The sequence below is a fragment of the Elgaria multicarinata genome, chromosome 1, assembly GCF_023053635.1.
Source record: "Elgaria multicarinata webbii isolate HBS135686 ecotype San Diego chromosome 1, rElgMul1.1.pri, whole genome shotgun sequence".
Classification (NCBI taxonomy): Eukaryota; Metazoa; Chordata; class Lepidosauria; order Squamata; family Anguidae; genus Elgaria; species Elgaria multicarinata.
In genome coordinates, this window is record NC_086171.1 from 56228177 (window position 1) to 56254456 (window position 26280).

At 41.2% G+C, this 26280-nt stretch overlaps 2 protein-coding genes across 8 annotated transcripts in view; one reads left to right on the forward strand and one right to left on the reverse strand.

The window, feature by feature from the left end:
- Positions 1 to 898: 898 nt before the first annotated feature.
- Positions 899 to 15922, reverse strand: BTD (biotinidase). Of its 7 annotated transcripts, none has more exons than XM_063128603.1 (5): positions 14388 to 14486; positions 11557 to 11753; positions 7228 to 7456; positions 6757 to 6906; positions 899 to 3542 (listed from the first exon to the last, which is right to left on the reverse strand). In XM_063128603.1, exons 3-5 carry the CDS (start codon positions 7450 to 7452, stop codon positions 2379 to 2381), a joined length of 1539 nt encoding a protein of 512 aa, XP_062984673.1. In that variant the 5' UTR covers positions 7453 to 7456; positions 11557 to 11753; positions 14388 to 14486; the 3' UTR covers positions 899 to 2378. The 7 variants fall into 7 exon arrangements, with proteins under 7 accessions (XP_062984673.1, XP_062984664.1, XP_062984681.1 ...); XM_063128594.1 differs by having other exon boundaries at positions 14376 to 14486; XM_063128611.1 differs by having other exon boundaries at positions 14372 to 14486.
- Positions 15923 to 15940: 18 nt separating this feature from the next.
- Positions 15941 to 26280, forward strand: part of HACL1 (2-hydroxyacyl-CoA lyase 1) — a 36770-nt gene continuing 26430 nt past the window's right edge. The window contains exons 1-3 of the mRNA XM_063128576.1: positions 15941 to 16021; positions 18307 to 18411; positions 23148 to 23188. Of these exons, the coding sequence (XP_062984646.1) occupies positions 15941 to 16021; positions 18307 to 18411; positions 23148 to 23188 (227 nt within the window). The remainder of the gene's footprint in view (positions 16022 to 18306; positions 18412 to 23147; positions 23189 to 26280) is intronic.

A 26280-nucleotide genomic window follows, 5' to 3' on the forward strand; every position in this document is an offset into this window, starting at 1 on the left:
GTCTAACTTTTATATTACATGTTAATTTATTATTAATAGCGATATCCCATATTTCTTTATACCAATCATCTATATGGTAATCCCCTTGAACCTTCCAGTTCCTAGATATCATTAATCTTGCTGCTGTTAACAAATTTGTTATCAATTCTTTTGTCTCTTTATTACAATTCAATTCTCCATATAATAACAATGCCACTATAGGTGTCTCTTCAATCTCCATTCCTAAAATTTCTTTAAACACCATTTTCCATAATTTTTGTACAAATTCACATTCCCACCACATATGTAAATACGTTCCTTTCTCTTGACAACCTCTCCATGTTGCTGAATTCATCTTATTTATTATTGTTTGGAGGTACCACCTCCAAACAATCTTATAATAGTTTTCTTTTATCCTCACAGACATATTTCTCAACACTCGTTTCCATATCCCTTCCCAACTCTTTTGCCCTATTTGTTCCTTCAAGTCAGTTTCCCATACCATCTTGCCTACACTTTCCGTCTCCTCTTTCCCACTAATATTCTATATATTTCACTCATTAAACCTTTTATTAGTTTATTTTCTCTTTTCTCATTTTCTTTTTTTAAGATCAGCTCCTCAAATTTCGTAATCCCTCTACACTCTCCATTAACCATTTCTTCATCCACTGTTCTAGTTGAAGATAATTTAACCACGTTATAGTTCCCTCTTTTAGTCTCTCCTTTATTTCTTCCCTAGTTCTCATCTTTTCTAGCCAGTCTTTTAACTTCATTACCTTTCTCTCTATTAAACTTTTTCCCAACTTGTCTTTTAAATTTCCCAGAAAGTTCCTCATCATTATCACTGGTGATATTGGGGAAATACTCAGAAGTAAGTCCTTTTTATATGATAGCCATATTTCCCAGTGGGGTTCTCTCTTTCTTCCCCCCATTTCTTTGCACAATCTCTGAAAAAGATATTTTCTAATTTCCATTCTGTATCCTCTCCCTTTCTATCCTCCAACCAACTTAAATCTCCTAATCCTATCATGCTTTCTACTACATGTCTCAACCTATTAGCTACGTGATATAATTTTAAGTTTGGGAGCCCTAGCCCTCCTTTTTTTTTTGCATTACATACCAACTTTTTTTGTTTAATCTCGCCTTTATCACCATTACAAAAGTTATTTACTATACTTTGCCAACTTTTTAATTCTTTTTCTGATATTCTTATTGGCATCATTCTAAATAAAAAATTTACTTTTGGTAAAATCCTCATTTTTATAAGGGCTATTCTTCCAAACCAAGATAAGTTTATCCTTTTATATTTTTCTAGTTTACTCATAACTTCTTTTTTCAAACTATTTAAATTTTCCTTTTCTAGATGTTCTAACTTCCTAGTAAGCTTAATTCCCAGATATTTTATTATTTCTTTAACTTTCATATTCTTCTCTTTACTCATAGAATCATAGAATAACAGAGTTGGAAGGGGCCTACAAGGCCATCGAGTCCAACCCCTGCTCAGTGCAGGAATCCACCCTAAAGCATCCCTGACAGATGGTTGTCCAGCTGCCTCTTGAATGCCTCCAGTTGGGAGAGCCCACAACCTCCCTAGGTAACTGATTCCACCGTCGCACTGCTCTAACAGTTAGGAAGTTTTTCCTGATGTCCAGCCGGAATCTGGCTTCCTTTAACTTGAGCTCGTTATTCCGTGTCCTGCACTCTGGGAGGATCGAGAATCTCCCAATCTCTCTCTTCTTTTTTACTATAATTAAACAACATCATCTCTGACTTTGTCCAATTTATTTTTAATCCCATCACTTCCTCAAACTCCCTCAGATGATGTTTTAATCTATCCATTTTCTTTAATGGATTTTTAATTGTTAATACCGTATCATCTGCAAATATATTTATTTTATTTCCTCTTTCCATCCTAATCCCTCAATAACATCGTCCTCTCTTATCATGTTCGCCAATAGTTCTATGACCAATACAAATAAAACCGGTGAAAGCGGGCAACCTTGTCTTGTTCCTCGGGCAAGTTGTATTTTTTACCCCTTGTTTGTCTTAAGCTTGAAGCTCAGGAAGCAGACAGGGATGGAGATCTTGCACTAGGAGGCATGTGCTTCCAAAGTTTAGTGCAATGTCAGAGAGCCCACCTTGCCTAAATGAACCAAAATTCGTGGACTCCCGCAATTGATATATTGATGAAATAATCGAACCTAAATCAATTCTTCAGGTATATTCAGTTCAAACCAAAGAGCTCATGAGTAATCCATGCATTTGATTACTCATGATATTTGATTGTCCCCTTTAATTAGTTCCCTGAGTCAATCATTCTGATACATTTGGATTTATTTATTTATTCCATTTTTATACCGCCCTATAGCCGAAGTTCACTGGGCAGTTCAAGACATGGTTTAGTCTTTCTCATACCATCGACCATATAAAGCAGCTGTTATTAAGCCATTAGATCCTCCCTTCTTCTGCATGACATAGAACTTGTTTTTCCATCCCAGATGGTCAGCAAAGTCTAAAGTGACACCAGACCTTAGCAACAGAGGGAAGACAACAGCAGTACTGAAATTTCCTTGGAGCTGAAAATCTATCAGTCCACTTGCCTTTGTGACTTCTTGCCCACAAGAAGTATAGTTAAGTCCGGCACACTTCACTAATACACAGGCTTGTATATAGTATGTTCCGTGAACTGTGTGTAGGTCATCAAAAACTCCTAAAACATACAGTTCATTAGATAAAACTGACCTCTGATAACTTAAGTAACAACAAAGTGTATTAGAACAGACTTGGATATTTCCTTTAGCTTCCATTATGGGCATGAAAGTGAAATTGTCATACATCATTTCTCCATAAAATATGGGTGGAGGTTCCCAGGATGCTTTCTCTGCTGTGCCACAGTGGGCTTCTTGATCCTCCTTAGAACAAACTTGATTGTCTGTATGGAAGCTTGAAAAACTTTGCTGCATGTTGTCAGTGTTCTGCACCTGAGCTTCACACTCTGATGTAATAACAGGAATTTCTGCCACTATAAGCTTACCATTAACACTTTCCATATCATAATAAATGAAAGAGTTTGATGGAGTGTATATACCGCTGCCTGTCATACCAAGGACAGGTTGATGGATATTCGCTGCCAAAAGATTGATGTTAAAAGCAGTTGCAAAACCTCGTTGAAATTCTACTGCTGACAGAAGTGGGAGCTGGTTCATCCATGCCGTAGGATATGCAATCTGTTTTACATTGTATTGCTTGATAAGGTTCACAGCTGGTTCATAGAATAGGATATCAAAGCAAGTGAAAATTCCAAATTTACCTGCAAAAGGTGTATCAAAAGTAGTGTAATCTATCTCTGGTGGAGTATCGAAGGCATATTCAAAATACAGATTTTGTTTTCGGTATCTGGCTATGAGTGTACCACTGTCACTAAATACTACATTAGTATTAAACTGGTATCTTCCATCTGGTGGACAGTGGGGATCACTGTGCTTACAAGGTTGCTTAGTTCCTAGGTTTACCACTAAAAATACTTGATTCTTCAGTGCCATACAGCTGAGTCTATGGAGAACCTGGAAAAATAGTTTTAAAAAATAGAAATGTAAATATTGAGCCATTCTATTAACTATCTATTTGATTCATCACACATGTAATAAATGTAATATTTGTAACTGCTTTTTATTTGCAATAGTCATTTCACAAGCACATTCGATGCTTGTGAAAATGATTTACAACACAATCCCAAGCATCTTTTCTCAGAAGCAAGTCCCTCTGAATTCAGTAGTATTTATTATTTAGTATTATTACTATTATTATTTCTTTCATTTCTATACCACCCAATAGCTGAAGCTCTCTGAGCAGTTTACAACAATGTACTCTTAAGGTATAGGATTGCTGCATTAAGCAGTTACTTATTTATTATGTTTATATCCCACCTTTTTTCCACCAAAGAAACCAAGGTGGAGAACATAATTCTCTCCATTTTATCGTAAAAACAACAACCCTGTGACGTAGGCTCAGCTGTGAGTTTGACTCACCCAGTGAGCTTCCATGGCCAAGTAGGGTATAGAACCTAGATCTCCCTACTCCCAGTCCAATGCTCTACCTACTACACCACACTGGCTCTCAGTTATCTCCTGATTCTTGCAATACTTCCCAATAATCTGTGCTGAAACTTCTACGTTCATTACATTATCTCAGAATACTACTCCTAGAGAGACATTGCAGTGTTGACAAGTTTAGAATGATTGTTTCTTTAGTCAATTAACTTTTGCCTAAACCAATGTTGATTTAATTTTGGAAACAGCAGCATCTCCCTGTGATAGTACACTTTGTGTGAAATATATTAGTAGTTTCAGCAAGGAAAATTAGAGGGGGGAGGAACCTATAGGTAATCTTTGGTGGGGTGTGTGTTAAATCAACTGACTTTGAAAGAATGTGCAAAGTTTGGAAAACTCCCCCAAACGTGAAATTAAAGTCTGTAACTAGAGTCTCCAATGTGGTACCCCCAGAGATCTTTCTTGTGACCTACCAGGCTCCCTGCCCTTCCTGATTTTTAATGCCGCTGAGCCACGCGTTGGGGGCTGTAGGGCATGTATTGGGGAGCAGGGGGGATGTTTTGCCTGGGTGTGCATGAGGCAGAGATATGTGCATTGTCTGAGGGTTGGGTTGGGTGTGGACTGCTATGTGGATGCATGTGTTTTTTTCTCTGAGCATCACAAGTTTGCCATCTCTGAAATAGATGTTTTGTTCTGCTTTGTAGAGGTAAATATGTGATTCAGCATTTGGCTCAGAAGCCACCTCTGCCTTGTACTCAGCTTCCTGGCCAATTTACTTGTCTCTAAGTCGTCTCTGAAATGGGCATGGGAGCAGAAAACTGGGGTTTTAAAAGAATGCTTTTGTGTTTTGGAGCACAGTCCCCCTCACCAGTTTGCTTTCTGAGCGCCACCATCCAGCGTGACAGCCATTTTGTGAGAGTACCCATGGCTCTCAAAATTCCAAATGTGCCCAACAAACCAAAAAGCTTGGGGATCCCAGTGTATAACAAGAAACCCTGAGTACTCTTTTAGCAATATAACTTTGTTGTAGGATTTAGTTACCTCCTTATCTATTCAACCTAATCCAGTATACACAAAACAATACTGCATGGAGTAAAGTTTTTTTCTTTTAAGTCAGTTGGGTAGGAAGGATGATATCATGGGAGGGGCTTGGTCACGGGGGATAATCTGGCTCCTGGACAAGAAGTGATTGCCTTTCCCTAGCATAAACAAAACAAAATTCATATATCTTATTTCAAGCTGCCTGCATTGAGGATTCTTAGGGTATGATCTTGTCCCATCCACCAAATGTCCACTTTGACAGCACCTGCCATTTGTTTGAGGAAACTGAGGCCTTAGCTAGACCTACCTTCTATCCCACGATGGAGGAGGGCAGATCTCGCGTTGTGATTAACACAAGATCTCTCCTCCATTTTCACGTAAGGCGCGACAACCTCAGGAAGAGAGGTGTCGCGCCTGCCATTTTTTATTTTTCAAAAAAGACGAAGCGCATGAACAGTCGTGCGCAAAGGTAAGGTTTTTTAAAAAACTGTAACTTAATTTCCCTACTCCCCCCACCCTACACCCGCAGCGCCTGGCTCCGCATGAGTAATCACGCGGAGCTGGGTCAAGTCGCGGCAACTGCCCACACATTCCGCGGTCTTGGGCTCAGCCCGGGACCGTGGAAAAAGCAAGCCCAAAGTGGAGGGCGAGATCCCTGGGCAAGGGAGGGATCATCCCTCCCTGATCCCAGGATCCCCTGTGTGTCATATGGATGCACAGGGCGATCCCGGGGTTCGCCCTGGGATTTCGCCCAGTCTAGCTAAGGCCTGAATCAAGAGGTGATCACCACTGACAGAATGAACTGTCTTTGACCCTCATGCACAGCCACATGTACAGTCCTGCTGCACACAATGATCTAGGACTGAGGCAGGGCAGATTTCATTTTCCAGAAACAAAACCATTAACTCCAAACCCCACTGACTCCTTGAAAATTGCATTATATTTAAGCTGTCTAGCTTAGAAGAAAGTGGTTGAATTTTTTTATTTATTTAAGAGCAGAAGCCTACTCATACAGTGCAAATATGTGAAACAATGGTTTGTTTCAAAATAGTTGTGTTGGCTCAAAGGACAAATAATAAGGAAAAATTATGGCATTTCTAAGTGGCAGGTATATAAAGGGTAGTGTATAACATGGTTAAGTGATAGAAATGAATGAATGTGTATAGGAACACTTGGAAGTTTTATTGCATCCCCGTTGACCTTGAATAGATAGGGCCCTGAATGCTGAATATAGGACTAATGCATAACAATCTTAAAATGTTAAGTCATGTCATTTATATTTGCCTCAGTACTAGCATAAGATCTTTCCTAAAGATCTCAATATATAAAAGTGGATATATTTATCATTCAGTAATAATTGGACATCACAGTTCACTGTTGTACAAACAAACAGTTGCATCCAGATTTAGTTATAGTCAAAGTAGACCTATTCAGACCAAATGGACTTAGTTATGGTTAAAGGCCTGCTGCTTTTTATGGGTCTACTCTAAGTATGACAGAATCTGAATGCAGCATATTGGCTTTTAAGACACAATCCCAACATTATATCAGGAGTGCGTAAAAAATAAATAAAACACTAGCAAAACATAAACCATCCCTTAATGATGTTTGGATGTTTCTAAACCCTGTGAAAACAATATTCCAGTTGCTGTTCTACCCACCCACCCCGGAATTCTATCCCTGATACCTCGGTGTCATTGAACAAGTATGCGCCTTTGCATGGATTCCATGTTCCGGAGTCAGGGTATGGAATGAAATCCAAGTAAGGATAAATGGATGTCCTGGTGAAATTGAATCCCTGAATTCCATCTTCAGGAAAAATGATTATCTGTGCCCTCTAAGAGTAAATAAAGATACTGTTAACCAAAATAAGGAAGGCAGAAAGGTACACATGAAATCTTTTTCAAGAGAAATCAACATCATAGGCTGTTACAGCAAAAATCAAGAACCCTGTGGCTCCTTAATGGCTAGCTGGCTTATTATAACACATGCTGCTGTACATTTCGCCCAACAGCCCTGTTGTGATTACGCTTGCCACAATAAACCATATTATTATTTTATTATATTTATTTGTATCCTGCCTTTTGCCCCTTTGTCTCCAAGGTTCAAATCATAGTCACATTTTAATGGGAGGCTTGCACTAACCTGTTGCACTAACCTGTTTAGCAGCAGCAATCACTTGCTCTTCATAAATATCTAGGTTTCTGTTCATCAGTTGTAATGCAGACTGTCGATCGGTGATGACTGTTGGATTGGGATTCAGGATGACATGATGTTCGTACACAGCAGCCATATAATGCCCCTCTCTTGGAACATCTACCAAGAGGACTTGGGAACAGAACAGAAGAAGTATACAGCCACTGCCAAAAGACATGTCTCCCATGAATCTAAAATGGAAGCAGATGCAAAAGGAACATGACAACAAGGCACAAGATGGGTGTAAAGTTTATAATGCTTGTTGCTCTTCCTTCCTTAAACTTTTACAACTGAGTGATGAGAACCATGTGCAATACTCGAAGTGATAAATACAGTGACTAAATAAGTATGCCTACGATGCTTCTAAAATCCACATGAATCTGTTTCACTGGAGATGATGGCTGTAGCAGTACAAATATCTGCTCTATTCCCTAATGGGTAAGTATGGGCATAAGGAACATATTTGACTTACTCCGCTGCTTGAGAGGATCACACTGGCAATGGTTTTACTACCACTAGGTAATGCGGTACTAAACACAGCTGCTGGTGTAAGCCATTTCTAGGCAAACCCCACACCATGTATGGCCTGACAATAATAAATGGCAAAGTCACCCTGTACAGGACACAGAATTCTGGAAACAAGTCTGCCTCTTGTGGGAATTTCCTCCATTAATAACGTACTTGCTGGCCTTGCCAGCAAGTACAAGTCCCCTTCAAGGGGGACAATTCAATGAAATCTTGCATAGCAGTTTAAGAAAAATCCTTTCTACAGCTCAAGGCTGCTGCTTTATAGAAGGCAGGTGTGTACATGAAACGATGCACACTGTCTGGGACTTGTACAAGGGTTTTGTGGAGTTCTAATGCTTAGTTTATGAATTGATAATTTGCAATGGCAAACTCAGGGGTCAGTGGGGGGCACACACACAAAAACGGACGGGGGGTTGCAGGCTGCCCACCCCAACCTTCTCAATAAAAGTGGGCTAAAGCAACCAGTGCTATTGTTTAACAAAAAAAACCCTGCATTGAACAAAAACTAGCTGGCATGAACAGAGGAAGAAGTGGGTGATTTCATCACTGCAGCATTTAGGCCTGTACATACAGGTCATTTCAGTTCTTGCCAGGAGACGCTACTTCAGGGTCTTCGCATAGAGCCGGCATGGGGCTAATCTGCAGAGTAAAATGAGACTATCGTTTCTAGGAACACTTTCTCTCCTCCTGGTTGTTTGCTGCAAGGCCAAGGCTGGAGTGCAAGTAGCTACTATCTCAACAGGCCCCTTGTTGCCACTGGCCCTAGGAAGACATCGCTTAGCAAATCAAACAGGCCAAAAGTTCCAGATGCAGAAAACATCCTAACATATTCTCACCCATGCATGCCCAGGTGCGTGCGGATGTATATATGGCAGCTAGCAGTTCTCGTGCCCTGGGCTGACCTCAGCCTTGGCATGGAAGATCTTTATATAAGATTTCAATTTGTTAGAGCTGGATCTATTTGCTGCAGAAAGTGCAGAATGGAGGCATGCATGTATAGCAAAAATGGATTTTGCCATGTGCAGTACACATGCAAAACAAACAAAAAATGGTCTTTTTTTGTAGCCTGCTGCATCCCTATAGTCCCCTAAGTGAGTGGCTGCATCTTAGGTTGGCATCCATGCTTTCTACTCCACTTGCAACCTCCATCATAACACACTTCACACAAGTATTTTGTTCCCATGTAAATGACAGTAAAAACTGGCATGAATGCGTCACCTTCCAAAGTTTAACTTAATATTATTCACTGTCATTTCTGAATATTTCCTTTTCGATTCTGCCAGCTTTGGATCTGGCAGGCTGTTTTCTCCCCTCTCCCAAGGTATGGTTTTATTGGTGATAGATTTTTAGCTGGCTGCTATGTTTACTGTTTTATATGTATTATTATTATTATTATTATTATTATTATTATTATTATTATTATTATTATTATTATTATTTTATTATCCATTTTGGTTTACATGTGGAATATAAATGTTTTAAAAATGTTTATATGGGTACACTGTCAAATCTAATATAGAATGGCAGCATAAAATAGGGCAAAAAGCTGCACACTAAATATAATTGCTAAGTTGCTATTATTGTTACCAGAAGCTTTTGCCTTGTTAGTATATGAGAAAAAGTCAAATACCAAAATTAAAATGCACCTAGCTTGTTTTGAACATTAAATACCTTCCAGCAAACTAATATTGCTAACTCAGGATGGCTAGTTATTATCTGGTATCCAGCTAGCCTGCCTGGTATAAAGCACCATCACTTCTGAAGAAAATTAATGTGACACATTTTGCAAAAGGTGTCCAGGATCCTGGACAAGAGCCTGCTGACTTCAGCTTTCTCTGACAGGCCACACAACAGAGATTGGGGGCGAGCATTCGTTATACTACAAAGGTCGAAAGATGTTCCTTTATTAACATTTCCTTTATTAACATTTCCATCTACAAACAACAGGGCCTGAAACAGTAGGTTGGCATTCATTAAACAGGTTCTATCAAATGCGTTGCTTAATTCTTATATTTGTAACCACAGTTACATCTTGTGAAGTTTTGAGCAAAGGAAAAATTGTCCCTAGGCTGCTTATTAGAAGATACACAAGGTCATGCCCTTAACAATTTAGGCTATAGTATTTATTTTATTTTGTGCTAGTTTAATGTTCATTGATTACTGGATGGGAACTTTGGAAGGTGTAAGAGAAGTGCCAAAAATATGGGTTTGAACCAGAGAAATGCAAGCAGAATTCTGCTGGTGGGGGTGGAGTTTCATTCTTGCTGCGGCCCCTTCTTTCCCTTGAAAAGCCATTCCTGAAATAGCATGGAATCCGGAAGAAGGGGTGGCAGCTGGAGGAAAGGAATCAGCATGAATTAGAGGGGAACTTACAGAACTCAAAGTGACTTTGGGTCATATAAGAGTCCCTCTGGATCTCTTTTAATAAAACAGGTTATTTACCTAAGTATACATGCATGTTTTCCGAATGGTATGCAAACTTACACCAGAACATTTGCAACTACTCTCATGTTCTGCTTTTGCTTCATAAATCATTTTACATCAAATGCTTTGTCTACGTATTCTGATACAAAAAGTTAAAAAGAAAAAGAGATGACCAGAGGACATGTTTACAGCACTAAGAAAATGGTAGTTTAATACATGTACTACTATTAAGTGTCTATCCGTAAAACCTCTAATGGTTTGTGGGGTTTTGTATGAGGCATGAGGTCGTTTTTCATCTTTCGTTTGAGTGTTGGAAAGCTGAGATGGTCAATTGCCTCTGGAAGCTGTCAGTGGATCGCTGCCAAAAGGACATATAAGCTGGATGCATTTGGCATGATCCATCAAGAAGTGTTGCAACCTCTTTCGTGTCGTTAGAGTCAACACACCACCACTGACACAAACAGGTTAAGCGGCAGCTGTAATGGTGACTGGCTGCTCCCAGTAGTGTTTAGGTCAAAGTCATAAGTCCAAAGAACAACTAGCTCAAAAACAATAAATGTGTTGTAATCAAGAGACACGAAAGGAACCCAAAAAGCTATGTGCAAAAAAGGAAAAAAAACAAAGTATACAATACTTTATCATTGAACTCAATAGGACTTACTTCTAAGTAGATATGCATAGGCCTGTGTTGCAACTAATTTTCTTTCCCTTAGAAACATAATTGTAAAGATAGCAGTACATACACTCAAGTCAAAATGATGTTTTTTAAGGGGTAATTCTGGAAAAGCATTTTATTGCTACATGCCACTGTGCCGGCATGCATTTTGGGGGAGCGTTTGTTCTTTTACCATTGAACTATATACAACTGGATTGATTTCTTCCAAAGCATAGAAAATTCTTTTAACAGGAATTGGGCAAGTGACATTTCAAAGTTAAGCCTGGCTCGATTTACTAGTATTATGTGACCTGTGAAAGTTTTCCAGCTTTATGAAGAGACTACTAATCCTGGATACTAGGTAGTGTATAGGATAAAAAAATGGACCAACTCCTGTCCTCCAATCCTGCAGAATACAGGAACAGAATACAGATATGCATTACAGAAATCAGCATATATCTCTGTCCCAAGTTAAACCAGTAAGTAGTGCTGGCTCAAATCCTTGATCAATCTGTTGGCATACTTTCCTTTCATCAGCTTTGTTTCCCTTAGAAAATAACTCAAGAAAAATGTTGGACCTCTAATAGATTACACCACTGAAAAAATGGTTACAGGGGCTAGGCAGTATACAGCTCTATATATGTATATATTAAAAAACCAGTTATCCCTGAACTAATGCAGTACCTGTGATACAACTACTGGCACCATTCCTTTGCAAACAAGCTAAGAACAGTCCAACGGCCCATGTAGTTTGGTATTTTGTATCTGACAGTGCCCAGTTCCAGATTTTCTAAAATTCTACATCAGTGATTAGCTGGGCTTTGTCAGCTGCAAATAAAGCAGGTCTGGTCAAAGGCCCAAACGTCTGTTGATTTCAACTCCTAAAAAAATATGAACACAAAGCATATTAAATATTTTTCCAGGGCTAAGATAAATTCTGATTCAAGTGTTACTTTTGACCTGGTAAAGTCACAATGCAATTTTAAAAATAAATAGATGCATTTAAAACAGATGCGGTGAAATGCTATTCCACCAAGCAAAACTGGTTTTGTGAAATAATTTATCTCCAAGTCAAAAACACAAAAGTACAAATCTACCCTAAGGGGTCCCCCCTCATATAAAACCTTCCGCCTGAAGACACAAACAACAAAGGAGACCTTGTGTTTCCATTCATGGACTAAATAAACGTGGTTAATACCTCCTCATCCTGAAGCCAGCTCCAGATTGGAAACAGAAGCGTGTTTTGTGTGCACTGTGGGAAGAAACGTTTATGCAGTTTCCTCTATGCTGTAAACCTTGCTGGCTCTACTCATTCTTAGCTACGGCTTACGAACTGTCCCAGATTTAAAAAGAAAATTCAGAGAGTAAACAGTCATTGGGCTACATCCAGGATCTGCCTTCTGTGAGAAGAAGCGCTTTACGCGCCGAAAGTCCCTCTGACTAGGATTTTTGAGGATCCCCTCTCCCCAACACACCACAGCTCACCACGTTCAACAGGGGTTCCTGACTTTCTGTATAGAATTTTCAGGGAGCTGGAGTGGATGTTGTGGTAAGGGAGAAAGGGGGCGGGGAAGTCCACTTGTGCCAGCACCATTGAACCATCTTAAACCTAGATCCAGCCCCTTGCCCTAGCAACTCTGGGTTATATCCAGATTTAGGTGGGTACAAATGGGTTGGCGGAAGCAGACTCCTTTGCTCCCTCCTCTCCACAGCAGCCCTTCCAGCCCCTTGAAAACACTACACAACGGGGACCCTGTGGAGAGGGGGAACCCCCCAAAACCGAGTGGAAACACCTTTTGTGAACAGAGCCCTTCTGCCTACAGAAGGCAAATCCAGGGATGATTCCTTCAATGTACATGATAGTGGCCCCATTCAGAAGACACCTTAAACCACAGCTTTAACCATGGTGGTTAAGCCAGAAAGCCCAGTCGTGTTCAGAAGACACCTTAAACCATGGCTTTAACCATGGTGAATAAGACTTCTGAACACGGCCCGGCTTTCTGGCTTAACCACTTTGGTTAAAGGCGTGGTTTAAGGTGTCTTCTGAATGGGGCCAATCAGTTCAGCTTTTACAGCCAATCCTTTGGGTTGGATCCAGGCTTAGTCATGCTTAGAGTAGACCCATTGAAATCAGTGAGATTTAAGTTAGTCATGACTTGTTCCATTGATTTCAGCGAGCCTATTCTAAGCATGACTAAATCTGGATCCAACTCTCTGTACACACCTTGCTGCTTGCAGAACTGGCATGTGCATCATGCAGCCCTCTAGCACAACTTGCAGAGGAACATCGGCTGAAGAATGCCAGGGGTCGTGGTGGTAGAGAACAGGCTATAAAAGCTAAATTGACTGTCATGTACATTGAGGGAATCAAATGAATAGTCTCAAGCACCTGAGCAGTAACAGTATCCCCCGCCAAAGAAGTGAGATGGGTGGCTCCCAAGAAGAGGGCCTTTTCTGCAGTGGCACCCTGGTTACGGAACGAGCTTCCCAAAGAGGCTTGCCTGGTCCCTACATTGTGCTTTTCCTGGTGCCAGGTGAAACCCTTTTTTATTTTCTTTGGGTTTTAAGTTCTGCTGTTTCAAATCTGTTGTTGTATTTTAAATACCAGCATATTTGAACTTAAAGCTCTTACTGCCAGTAACTACGCCTTAAAGAGAGGCATTTCAACCTTTCCGAACAGGGAAGAAAGGCACAAAAAGTGTGAAGCCATCAAATGATCAGTGGTGGGAAAACAGATTTGGCCATTTGGAGAGCCCTGTTGGGCTGGAGGATTTGTACCCCTGTTGTACAAAGGAGGTGGGTACTGTACTGTTACTCTAGTAACAGTACAGGATACTGTTACTAGAGGAGTTAAGGAAAGGAAAGGAACCTCTCGTGCAAGCACTGAGTCATTACTGACTCTTGGCGGACGCCAGCTTTCGCTGACGTTTTCTTGGCAGGCCTTATAGCAGGGTGGTTTGCCATTGCCTCCCCCGGCCATTATTACCTTCCCCCCAGCTAACTGGGTACTCATTTTACCGACCTCGGGAGGATGGAAGGCTGAGTCGACCCAAGCCGGCTGCCTGAAACCAGCTTCCGCTGGGATCGAACTCAGGCCGTGGGGAGAGTTTCAGCTGCAGAAACTGCTGCTTTACCGCTCTGCACCACACGAGGCTTATGAGGAGTTAACAACAGTCTAAATATTTTTTTAAGGCCACCCTTGGCAAAAAGATGCATTTTTGATTATTTTTGTCTAGTAGGATTTAGATAACCCTACTTTTATTTCATCAGTAATACAACCGTCATTACAACCGTCATTAATGCATGATGGAGGCTTAGGTACATAACAATTCCAGCAGTTCTGTTCCAGAACGGTTACAGAAAAGGAATCCACAGCAGAGATCATAGGCTGGATCCAGACTTTTATTAAATAGACTAGTCCCACTGAAATCCATGGGACCCATTAATCATCACTAATTTCCAAACAAAGAGGCTTCTATTACTATGAATCCGTACTTACTTACTTCTGCACTTACTGTTCTCTGGGTGGTCATTTGCTTCCCTCCCCCGCAGCTGTGGCACCCTGGACTTCAGCCTCTAGCTGCAGGCTTGCAGCTAGGGGAAACAACCATAGGCTGGAACCAAGCCAAAACCTGTATTTATTCATAACTAATCACAAAATAAGGAATGCCTAATAAAGAAGAGACAAAGGGAGGGAGGGAGAGAGAGAGATCTTGGAATATAACAGAACAGTTGGGAGACCAGCTTTTCTAGTTTAGCTACAGTCACATTTAGAAATAATTTGCAAGAACAGCAGCAAATCCCTCTTGGGAGATTTTTGCTAGCCAGTTTCTCACAGAAAATTAGCCTCATCATGAGTTCTGGAGCCGTTATTGAAATGAGTTATTTATGTGTAAATATGTTAACTAACTAAACGAACTATAAGAAAATAACTTGTGTTAATTAGTAAACTTTGCAAGATTATTCCACTGTTGGCTGGGAAACGCTGGGAGTTGGTGTAGGACTTTTTCTGTCTAAAATGGCATAGGATGGTTCCCTAAGTAAGCAATCCTACGGCCTGTAGACAGCATCAGAGGGGCCATAGCGTTGTTCGGAGTCCCCCCGAAGAGGGGCGGCAGAAATCTAACCCCCCTCCCCCACCCCTTGCAGCCGACACAGAAACAATCGCGGCAACTAGCCTCTGAGGTCGGAAACTCAACCTTGGAGAGGGGAAAAAGAGGGCATTGAAGTGGGCCGGGCGGGGAGGAGACAAAAGAGGCCCGGACGCAAGCGAGCCTGAGACCCTGCCAGCCTCGTTCCCACCTCCTCTGAAGTGCCTTTGCTCGACAGGCAAAAAGCCGATCTAGCCAAAAATGAAAGGCGGGAGGGCGGAGAGGCAATTATCTGCTCCATCGCTCTTCCTGTCCAGCATAGGATTATCATAAATCTCTAAATTTGGGGGGTTTACGGTAATTGAAGGCACAATCAATAGGATTGCACTCTTAAGTGACTTTGGGTCAGTCATTCTTTCCGTCTATCCTACCTTAAAAGGTTGTTGTGAGGCTAAAATGGGGGCAGGAGTTGGAATATATATGAAAGGTGGCAGAGAAACGTCATCTATACCTCCTTTACTGCTGTGCCTTTGTCAGTAGCTGAGTTACGTAGTTATAACGGACTGCACCGCCACTGGGACTAGCCTCTCCTTATAGGTTACTGTTACGGCCGCACCATTCTAATCCCTTACAGCCCAGCCTACAGCAGCTCCCGCATTCCAGCAAATACATTTAGCCACGCAGCTGCCTTATTATCAATTCGGAGGATCGGATTGGTTAAGTATGACTAAACGGCCAATCACGAACGTTTCTCCGATACGCCCCGCCTTTTTTAAAAAGAAAAACAACGTTTTACGCCGGGCCATCTGTCAACTCCGCCCACTCACCCATTGGCTCCGCCCACAACGCTATCTACTTAACGAGGAGCGTGTCAATCACAAGGTAGTGCTTTCCTCATTGGCCACAGGAAACGGACCTCAGGACAGCCGACTTGGCTGGCGCCAGTCTCGCCATTGAGAGGGAGCTAGAGCTAAGCGATGGCTTCGCAAAGCCCAGCAGGGCAGGAAGACGAAGAAGTCAGCGGGGCGCAGGTCATCGCTGAAGCCCTGAAGATGCAAGTAAGACTATTGTATGACCCTTGAACCGGTTGCGCCCGGAATTATGCCGACCCCCCCCCCCCTACGGGGAGCGAAAAGGAGCAATTCTCTTGAAAAGCGCACGCGAGGAGCCATATTGTGTAGGGAGGGGGAGGGACAGGGGGATTTCAAACTGGAACCAAGGATCGAGCCCTCTGTCAATCAGTTCTTGTAGTTGGTCCCACTCACTATGGAGTCGCGTAACTGGGCGTACAAATGTCTGCCAGAGGAGACCCAAGTCTTGGGAAAAGCTCGCCCAAAAGACCTGGTTTGAAATCTCAGCGGACCTGCCTGCATTTCGGCACCTCTCCGCAGTGGAGGCTGGTGGCCCTGATGTCAGTCCTGCTGCAAATCCGCTCTGGGTTTCAGTCAGAACTCTAAAAGGTCTATCCAAGGTGCTGGAGCCTGCCCCCCAAATGGGTTCAGCACCTTGGATAGCTCTTTTGGACATCTGACTGAGACCCAAAGCGGATTTGTAGCCTCGTCGGCGCCCCCAGCCCCCATTGCCTCTCACTATAAACCGGGTTACCTGCCATCTCCACTGGCTGACTTTTCTTCTGCACGAAAGTGTGTCCTGAGCTGCTGCCTTGTGACATTCACTGTGGATCTAATCTCATTGGGAAGAGGAGGAGCAGTTTTCTTTTGAGTTTATTTATTTATTTATTTAGAGTATTTTTATCTCTCACCTCAGCCAAAAAGGCTCTCGGGGCGGCTTCCCTTGATCAGTAAAGAAGACAGTCCCTGCCTTCAGGCTTACATTCTAAAAAAGACATGACACACAAGGAAAAGGGGATGGGGAGGGAAGAGGGAGAAAATAAAAAGAAATTAAGGATACTGTTCAGGCTGGTGGGAAGGCCCTGCTCCATCCTCTCATCTCCCAATGGAGGGGCAGATCAACAGCTCCTTCTTCTTCCCCACAGGGTGAAGATGACAGTTAACCTTGGGAGGGGGGGGGTCCAACTGAAGCAGGCTCCGATGGTCTCTGCCTGTTCCAGTCTCCAAGGTACATGGATTAGGGCACTTAGATAAATAGCAGAGATGGGGAACTTCTTGCCTGCAGAGTTTCCTCTTCCAGCCAGTGGAGGCTTGCACTCCCTCCCCAGGTCCGGCTCCCCTTAGGCTGCCAAGGGTTTGGGGAGGAGTTAGGGAGAGGAATCGTTATCTCCAATCAGTTGGAGATAACAGGTGGATTCCCTATTTGGGGCACCCCTCTCCCCTCCCAACTGGAAGGGCTTCTCTTCTCCAATGGAGAAAGGCACGGATCAGGTGCAACCACCCTACAAGAGGTGTGGGAAGTTGCCCTGACTGAAACACTCCTCTACCTGCTGCCTCAATCAGGCGGCTTTGGTAAATTCAGGCTATCCCTGGCCCAGGGGATAGTATTGCACCCTAAGAGAAGGAGAAAAATGCTTCCCTTTCTCCACACTATGAGTAATTGTATACACCTGTATCATGCCTCCATCCGCTTACTCACCTTTTTTCTTACCTAAAAATCCTAAAACATTTTAGCTTTTCCTCATACGGGAATTGCTGCAGTGCAACCCCTTGATCATTTTGGTTGGCCTTTTTGCACCTCCTCCAAGCCTACAAAAACCATTTTGAGCTGCAATGGCAAGAACTATACATAATACTCCAAGTGTCGTAATGTCAAAACACTTTCATACAAATAGATGGCATTGTCAGTTTTATTTTCAATTCCTTTCTTACTGATCCCCAACATAGAATTCACCTTTTTCACAGCAGGAGCACAATGGGCCAATGGTTTCATCAAACTATCCACCCTGGCCCCAAATTCCAATTTCCCACCACCTCAGATGTATACACTGCAGAGCTTATATGTGAAGTTAGGACATTTTACACTTGCTTACACTGAAACACATTTGCCATTTTAATGCCCTTTCCCCCAGTTTGGAGAAATCCTTTTGGAACTCTTCACTTTTCCTTTTTGTTTTTAGCAACCTAAATAATTTGATGTCATCAGCAAACATGGCTACCTCACCACTCACCCTTAACTCCAGATCATTTATGAACAAATTAAAAAGCCTAATACAGATCCTTGAGGGATCTTACTGTTTGCATCCCTCCATTATGAGAACTGTCCATTTATTCCTACTAGCGGCTTCCTGTTCTTTAATCTAAAAGTACTCTAAAATTCTAACGTTTTCTCCTAGAAATCTTGTCAAAATGGTTAGCATTTCAGATCTATGTATTGAAGATAAATAGTTTGTGAAGACAGTTGTAATTTTTTAAAACACTATGTATTTCAGAACATTGAGTACATGTTTGGTATTGTTGGTATTCCTGTGATTGAAGTAGCAGTCGCCGCTCAAGCAAGTGGAATTAAATATATAGGAATGCGCAATGAACAAGCTGTAAGTATCTTAATCTTTGTGGTTTATGAGCTGAGGTAATTATCCTTCCTGTTTGCTGAGTAACTGTTCTATCGTAAAAGTTTATTTTTTTCACAGATGACTTGACTCCCTACAAATCAAGTGCTATCTTTCACATTCACTATTGCACACCTCAAAATTGTCACTGAGACTGACAGCACAGATGTAGCCATTCTGATTTTTTTAAAAAGAAGAAGAATGCTAAGCAGCTATATTTTAACCAGGAAGCTGGCAATGTCTCCAAAAGCCGTATGGTTACCACCTTCCTAATTTGGGGCATGACATGCAGCCTGTTGACTCAGCAACCTTGCATTTAGTTAAACTTTTGCAAGGTGTCTGTTCGTACGAAAAGCTGCATTTGCTTTCTGCTACAGAATACAATAGGAAATGGAGTTAAAGTGGGGCAAGACCTCAATATCTGTAAATGTGTTTGGTGGAAGGGGAGAGGTAGGACATGATGCAAAGATTTTCATTGTGAAAAGCTGCTATCTACCGCATTCAGCTTGTACTTTCAGTAGGGTGTCCATATGGAAAGGAGGACTGGGCTCCTGTCTCTTTAACACTTGCATATAAAAGAGAATTTCAGCAGGGGTCATTTGTATGCATGCAGCACCTGGTGAAATGCCCTCTTCATCACGACAGTTAAAGCTGCAGGAGTCATACTAGAGTGACTAGATACAAAAGAAGGCAGGGCTCCTGCAGCTTTAACTGCTATGCAACTGTTAAAGATACAGGAGTCCAGTCCTCCTTTTCCTATAGTCACCCTAACTTTAAAGGTGCAACCCTATGCATGTTTAGACAGAAAAAAAGGCCCACAACTCTCATCATGCCTGTGTCCATGTGCAGACGTGGTAATGTCTATTGGAGGAGACAATGCTATCTCATAGCTTTTGAGTAGCCCTAAGACATGAGTAGGCAACTTGTGGCTTTCCAGATGTTTTGGCCTACCATGATCCCTCACCATTGGCTCTGTTGGTTAGGGCCAATGGAAGTTGCAGGCCAAAACATCTGGAGGGCCACAAGTTGTCCACCCCTGCTCTAAGAGGTAGGTACTAGCAGCACCTTGTCAAGGTTTGACATATCTAACACACATCAACAACTTTGGACATTGGCTTGTGTGGTTCAGCTATAGTTTTTCATGAACATGCCAGGTTTGATTTTCAGTTAAGGCAGCTCTAATTTCAGGGGTGCATGTTACCTTTACCTGAGCCCCTAAGCAAGAAGAATTCAACATCCACAGATGATTCTGACTTATTGACTCTGTTCCGATGACATGCTAAGCCATGGTGGTTAAGCATTTGGAGCTAAACATTATGGCTTAGTGTGTCGTGTGAACCATTCCTAACCATGGTGGCTACATAACCACAGTTTAAACACTCTCACTAACAATTTGCTGCAAAAGGGTTAGCAGCCTATGTCTTAGTGTGTCGTTTGAACAGACCCAATATAAGGTTATCCTCTGTAATCTGAAAATAAGGAGCCCATGAATGTAGTCTTTCTCCAATATCTTTGTGTACAAAATGCAGTTGTAGATGCTGCTTCTCAACACTTTACCTTTCTTAACCTTCCCTCACCGCACCTCTTGGTATTCTGCTAAAATCTGCCTCGCAGAAGAAAAGAATGTCAGATGTAATTGAGCCCTAATAAGTTATTTGCCCCTGAACATTTCCCTGTGTAATTGTCATATAATAATAGCTGTGAACTTTCTCCAGTTATAAAAGTGTAACTAAAAATCATGAACGCATCAGTTTTTCTTTAAAATCAAAGGCAGCAACGACAGGGTTGCATGTACCTGCAAAATTTTGTGTGCTACTTTTGCCTGTTACTTGGTTTGACAGTGTGTTGTTGCCATGGCACCCTGCTTGTGAAGTACAAAGAGTCTTGCTAATGAAACACCCACTGTGGATATCTTTAAACATTTATACCTTGCCATGTTTTTTGCTTTTTTGTTTTTCAGAAGGAGAAGGGAAACACATGTCATGTTAAATTGCCTTCTGGTTTTTGAGTAGTAATCATTTTCTCTTTTGTTCGTCAAAGATTTTATGTAGGAACAGCATTCGCACCCGTCATGTTAATTCTGAAGAGCTACCTCAAGATTTTACTCCTACACTAAGTGCCATGTTGACTATTCACATCTATGCTTTCTATAGTTACCATTCTAATAATTTAACCATTCTTGCTCTTGTCCTGGTTTGTTAACTCTATTTGTATTTATTTATTTATTTATTACATTTCTATACCACCCAAAAGCCGGAGCTATCACACTAGTGGGGGAAATGTAGATATATAAGACATTTTGAAGCGAGAAAATTCTATTCTATTCTTTTCCTCGAATCATTATTTTATGATTATTATTTTACTGCTTAATATATTAACATAAATACTACTACTGGGGAATGCTGGGAGTTGTAGGACTTCTTTCTGTCTAAACATGCATAGGATTTCGCCCTTAGAGAATTACAATTATTATTATTATTTATTTATTTATTACATTTATATACCGCCCCATAGCCGAAGCTCTCTGGACAGTTTACAAAAGTCAAAAACAGTGAACATTAAAAAGAAATATACAAAATTTAAAACCATAAAATACATACAAAAACAGACAATATCCATTTAAAAACAACTATTCTGGGGTCAGTTAAAAAACTCAGCATATGCTGTTAAATGCCTGGGAGAAGAGAAAAGTCTTGACCAGGCACGAAAAGATAACAATGTTGGCGCCAGGCGAGCCTCATCGGGGAGATCATTCTATAATTGAGGGGCCACCACTGAAAAGGCCCTCTCCCTTGTTGCCATTCTCCAAGCTTCACTCAGGGTAGGCACCCGGAGGAGGACCTTAGATGTTGAGCGTAGTGTATGGGTAGCTTCATATCGGTAGCAGTGATAATTAACTTTTCATAAATGTAATCAGGTTATGAATGGCAAATAATTGTTATTATAGCTTACATTTATAAAAGTTGAATTGCATTCTTTGTTGTGTTTTCCAAAACCTACCACGTTATTGTGAGGTAATAAAGAGGTCTGCCATGTAATCCACAAAGCTTTATTCAGGCAATAAACATCTCTTTCCACTTGAAGAGAGTCTAACTTCTAGGAACTTTCCTCTAGGCAAAACTATGCAAACAGGGAAAGCCTTTTCCCAGAACACTTTAACTTCAGAGAGACTGGTTCTGAAGAAGTCTGGCGAGAAGCTAGCTGGACCCACCTTCTCGCACCTTCCTTTAGATCTGCCCGTTTGAGCCTGTGGCAGACTCTAGGATCAGTCAGCCCTGAAGTGCCCTCCCCCTCAGAAGAATGCTGATTTCCCACAGACTGTGTTGTTAATGTTTTCACTGATAAGGTCTGGCAAAAGTTCATCCCCAGCTGGTGAAGAGCCTGTGAGAATTACCTCCTCCACCTCCTGTGTAGGCTGGTACGTTTCTGGCGCCGTCTGTTCTGCTTCATAATCTGATTCCAATTGATCGCCAGAAACTCCTTCACCCAGCCTAAGGGGACAGGCCTAGTGATGACATCCTTGATGCAACACCTGATGCTGAGGCAGAGAAAGCATTTGAGAAAGAGAGATTAACATTTCCTACACGCCCAGATCATAATGCAACTTATTTTTGTAAGCTGCATTTTCCCCCTCTGAACTGGGTCACAATCTGACATGTATAATGTTTTTAACTATGCACTACATTATATTTGATTCTGCAGAATTTGAACTACATGTAAAACAGCATGCAAACTATATAGGAGAAATGAGTATGCAGTAACAAAAATCTCATTGATTCACCTGGTTTGATTATTGGTTGCCTTTAAAACGTTTGTAGAACAAGGCGAATGTTAAAGAAACAGGTTAAAATGTTTTGTTTGTGTTATAGTTTCTGGACCAGTTTGGGGGCTGCATTCCAGTGGGGGGCAGGGCCAAAATGCCAAAAGGGGCAGGACCATACCACCAAAAATACCAAAATATTTTAGCTTACCGCTATTGGGCGGTATAAAAATGTAATAAATAAATAAAGCTCTTACAGCCTTAGGAGGGGGCATTTTGACCTTTTAGAATGGGATAAACCTGTACAGAATCCTAGAAACCACCAGGGGGAAAGGGAGTGGGGCAGGGGGGCATAACCTTCTGGGGAACTCTGGAGGGCTGGATTGAGACCCAGGTGGGCCTGAGGTTCTATACATCTGTTCTGATGGGCGCTCTTGTCAGAATAATACAAAAATGCATTTGCCAGTGGTGAGCTCACACGCTCACTTGGTGACCCTTTGACCAGAATGCTTTGCAGCATACAAGGGTCCCTTGTTAGATGCCTGTGGAAAGTGTTCCTTACCTGAGAATAAGTCCCACTGAACTCAATGGGGCTTACTTCTGAGTAGGCACTTATAGGATTGCACTGTTGATCTTGCATAATACAGCCTTCCCCAACCTGGGTGCCTTCCAGATGTCTTGGGTTACAATTCCCAGCAGTAGTAGATAATACCTTGCATCTCTCTCCCTCTTCCTTTTAATTAACACACAGGACTATTGGCAGTAAAGCAGGAAATGTTTTCTGTATGGAAATCCCAATACACAACTTCTGTATATAGACGACAGCCCATTCACTTCAGTGAAGATCTATCTATAGGAAGCCATTTTGTCTACAAGATGGCAATATCTAATAATGTTTTGTTACAGCTCCATGCATCACATTTGACTGCTTATTAATGCATGTTTATTTAATTTTCAATAGGCCTCCTATGCTGCTTCCGCTGTTGGGTATCTGACAGGCAGGTAAGTTGCATGTTTTGGAGTCAGTCATTGGCTGTGGTGCAAAAGCAGTCTGCTTTCTGTCATTATGATCAGGCCTGGAATTCTAAGGCTTTGTTGTAATTGCCTTCCAGAGAATATATATGAATATATTTTATTACGGTCATTGACCAATTCCTACAGTACATTTAACAAACACTCTATACAAAATACATTAACACATTAAAACTACCAACAACTAGAGAGTCAGAGTTCAAAACAGTTATATCAACAAATCCATCTAAAATCACAGAGTACACTCGGGCTAAAATGGTACGGCATGTTATTGCAATTGCACAAAATTTAGCTACTTTATTGGTAATATAGGGAATCTTATCCGAGAGTAATAAGGAAATATAAAATTTTGCAGTTCTACCCGGGTATTTATATAAAATAGGTAGAATAAGAACATTCCTAAGATCCTGATAAAAAGAACAGTATAAAAGTACATGACTCACCATTTCAACATCCCCGTTATTACAGGGGCATAGACGGTCTTGGAATGGTATTCCCTGGAATCTCCCCTCCAAAAACTTGGAGGGCAGAACATCAAATCTGGCCAAAGTAAAAGCTTTTCTGTAATTAGGGTAAGTCAGATAAGTCAGATAAGCACTTGGCTCAAAGGTCTTATTTCTTAAGGGACTGGCATAAGACAATGAGCTGACATGCTCTTGCAATACAATATCCCAGATTCTCTGTTTGACAGCTGCCTTGGCATTTGAATAGCCTAAAGCTATTAAAGCGTTGGGAGAAAATCCTAATAGAGATAACTCCTTACCCAAATACTTTTTCCATTTCGATTGAAAGGAGTCCAACAATATCAAAGGAGCCAACCCAACTGGTAAGAATGTAAGTTTCAACCAATAATTTATCATATGCAATTTGGTATAGGCTTCAATGGGAATTAGACCAGCCTCTAACCGCAAAGCAGCATTGGACGCACAATAGTTCTTAGAAATTTGGTCTGAATAATTTCTAAAGGGCGGAGGTTATAATAGGCGTACAGCTGAGATCCATATAGCATTTGGGCAATAGTTTTGGCCACAAACACTTGGATCGCGGAAGGGATATGTTGCCCGCCTTTAGTATAAAAAAATCTTATCAGTGCTGCAGTGCTCCTTCGTGCCTTTGTCACCACATGATTTATATGAGTGAGCCATGATCCTGACGCATGGAACATCATTCCCAAATATTTATAGCTAGCAACCTGCTCAATAGGATTTTCATTAATCATCCATTTATGTTTTATTTTCCTCCTGCCAAAGACCACCACCTTGGTCTTTGAATAATTAATTGTTAGTAGCTCTAACAATAGATGCAAAGCCCTCATTAAGCGTCTTAACCCAATACTGGTTAGAGATAATAGAACAGCATCATCAGCATATAAAAGAATTGATAAAGAGCGATTGTTCAACTTAGGTGGATGGAAGTCGGGGTTTGATAGTCTCTTCACTATTGAGTTAATATAAAAATTAAACAAGGTTGGGGCCAAAATACACCCCTGTTTAACTCCATTAGATGTAGGGACAGGTCTTGACAAAACCCCTTCCTTGTTGCAATTTACTCAAAGCCTGGTGTTTTCATGCAGACACCGCATAAGCAGCAATAATCTTCTGTCAATATTAGTGTTCTCAAATTTGGCCCATAATTTATCTCTAGGAATAGAGTCAAATGCTGACTTAAAGTCGATAAATACAGAGAACAGGGCACCAGCTTTAGGAGAGGCATATTTATCAACTAAATGTTGAAGAACAAAACCTTAATCTATTGTTGATCTCCCTGTTCTAAATCCTGCTTGTTCTTCTTCAATAATATTTTCTGCATATAGCCAATCCAATAATTTATCAAGCAGATGGCAAGCATATAGTTTGCTAATAATACTCAGCAAACTAATAGGTCTATAATTGGCTGGGTCAGATCTATTCCCTTTTTTATAAACTGGGATGATAATAGCTAATCCCCAATCATCTGGGATACATGCTGTATGATCTATCCATGTGAATAAGGAAGCTAAAACAGGTGCCCACCAGTCAAGGTTGGCCTTTAATAGTTCGGCAGGAATATTATCAGGACCTGGCGCTTTACCTAATTTTAGTTGATGTACCAGATTGGTAATTTCAGAGATAGATACGGGTGCCCAATCCATCATACCTTCTAGACTCCCCTGAGGTCCCTGGAGATTTCCATTATTCGCTGCATAGATACTCATGAAATGTGACTCCCATACAGTGGGAAGAATACAAGAGTCAAGTTTGACTGTGTTGTTATGCATACTGCCAGCAATTATTCTCCAGAAAGCAACTGAATCATTCATTTTAGATGCCATTATTAAACTCTGCCACAAATCTTTCTGTGCCTGGTACTTTTTCTTTTTAATTAAAGCTTTATATTCCTTTTCATCCCAAACCATTCATCAGGGATCCTTGTCAAATTCTGGTCTCTGTATGATCTATATTTAACCGCTAGACTATTTTTTGCCTCTCTGCATTCCCTGTCGAACCAAGATTTCGAAGCAAAGGTTGGATTTCTCCTTACATTTTTATATGTCAGAGAAATCTGTAGGGACTGAATTAACTCCTCATAAGTCTTTAGAATGGTTTCAATGGAATCAGCTGTTCTGATAGAGGAGCCAAGGTGAAAATAGAGCTCCATCTTAAGTAATTGTCTCAGGGAGTTAGCATATTTGCCAGACCACTTAATACGGGAGGCTCTGAAATCATCATCATTTCGTGGTGTTGATTCTGTATCTGCATACATTTTTAGATCTCTAATTTCCAAGTTTAGGGCCAAGGGCAAATGGTCACTCTCTGTACGACAGTCAACCTTAAAGCCAGCCACGACTGATAACAGATTGTAAGATATCATAACATAATCAATTGTGGATGCTCCAAAGTTGGATAAAAAAGTAAATTCTTAAATTATGTTAAATTATGGAAATCACTACCACAGGATGTAGTGATGGCCACCAATCTGGATGGCTTTAAAAGGGGGTTGGATGAATTCCTGGAGGCTAAGGCTAACAATGGCTACTAGCCCTGATGGTTGTGTGCTGTCTCCAGTATTCGAGGCAATAAGCC

What these genes read in the sequence shown, in the direction of transcription:
- BTD (XM_063128586.1), bottom strand. Translation starts at nt 15,917, where the DNA reads ATGGCGAGACTGGCGCCAGCCAAGTCGGCTGTCCTGAG. An exon ending in GCCAAGTCGGCTGTCCTGAG is followed by an intron (nt 7,457 to 15,879) that starts GTCCGTTTCCTG and finishes CTTCCATTTTAG; the next exon opens with ATTCATGGGAGACATGTCTT. An exon ending in TGATTGCTGCTGCTAAACAG is followed by an intron (nt 6,907 to 7,227) that starts GTTAGTGCAACA and finishes ATTTACTCTTAG; the next exon opens with AGGGCACAGATAATCATTTT.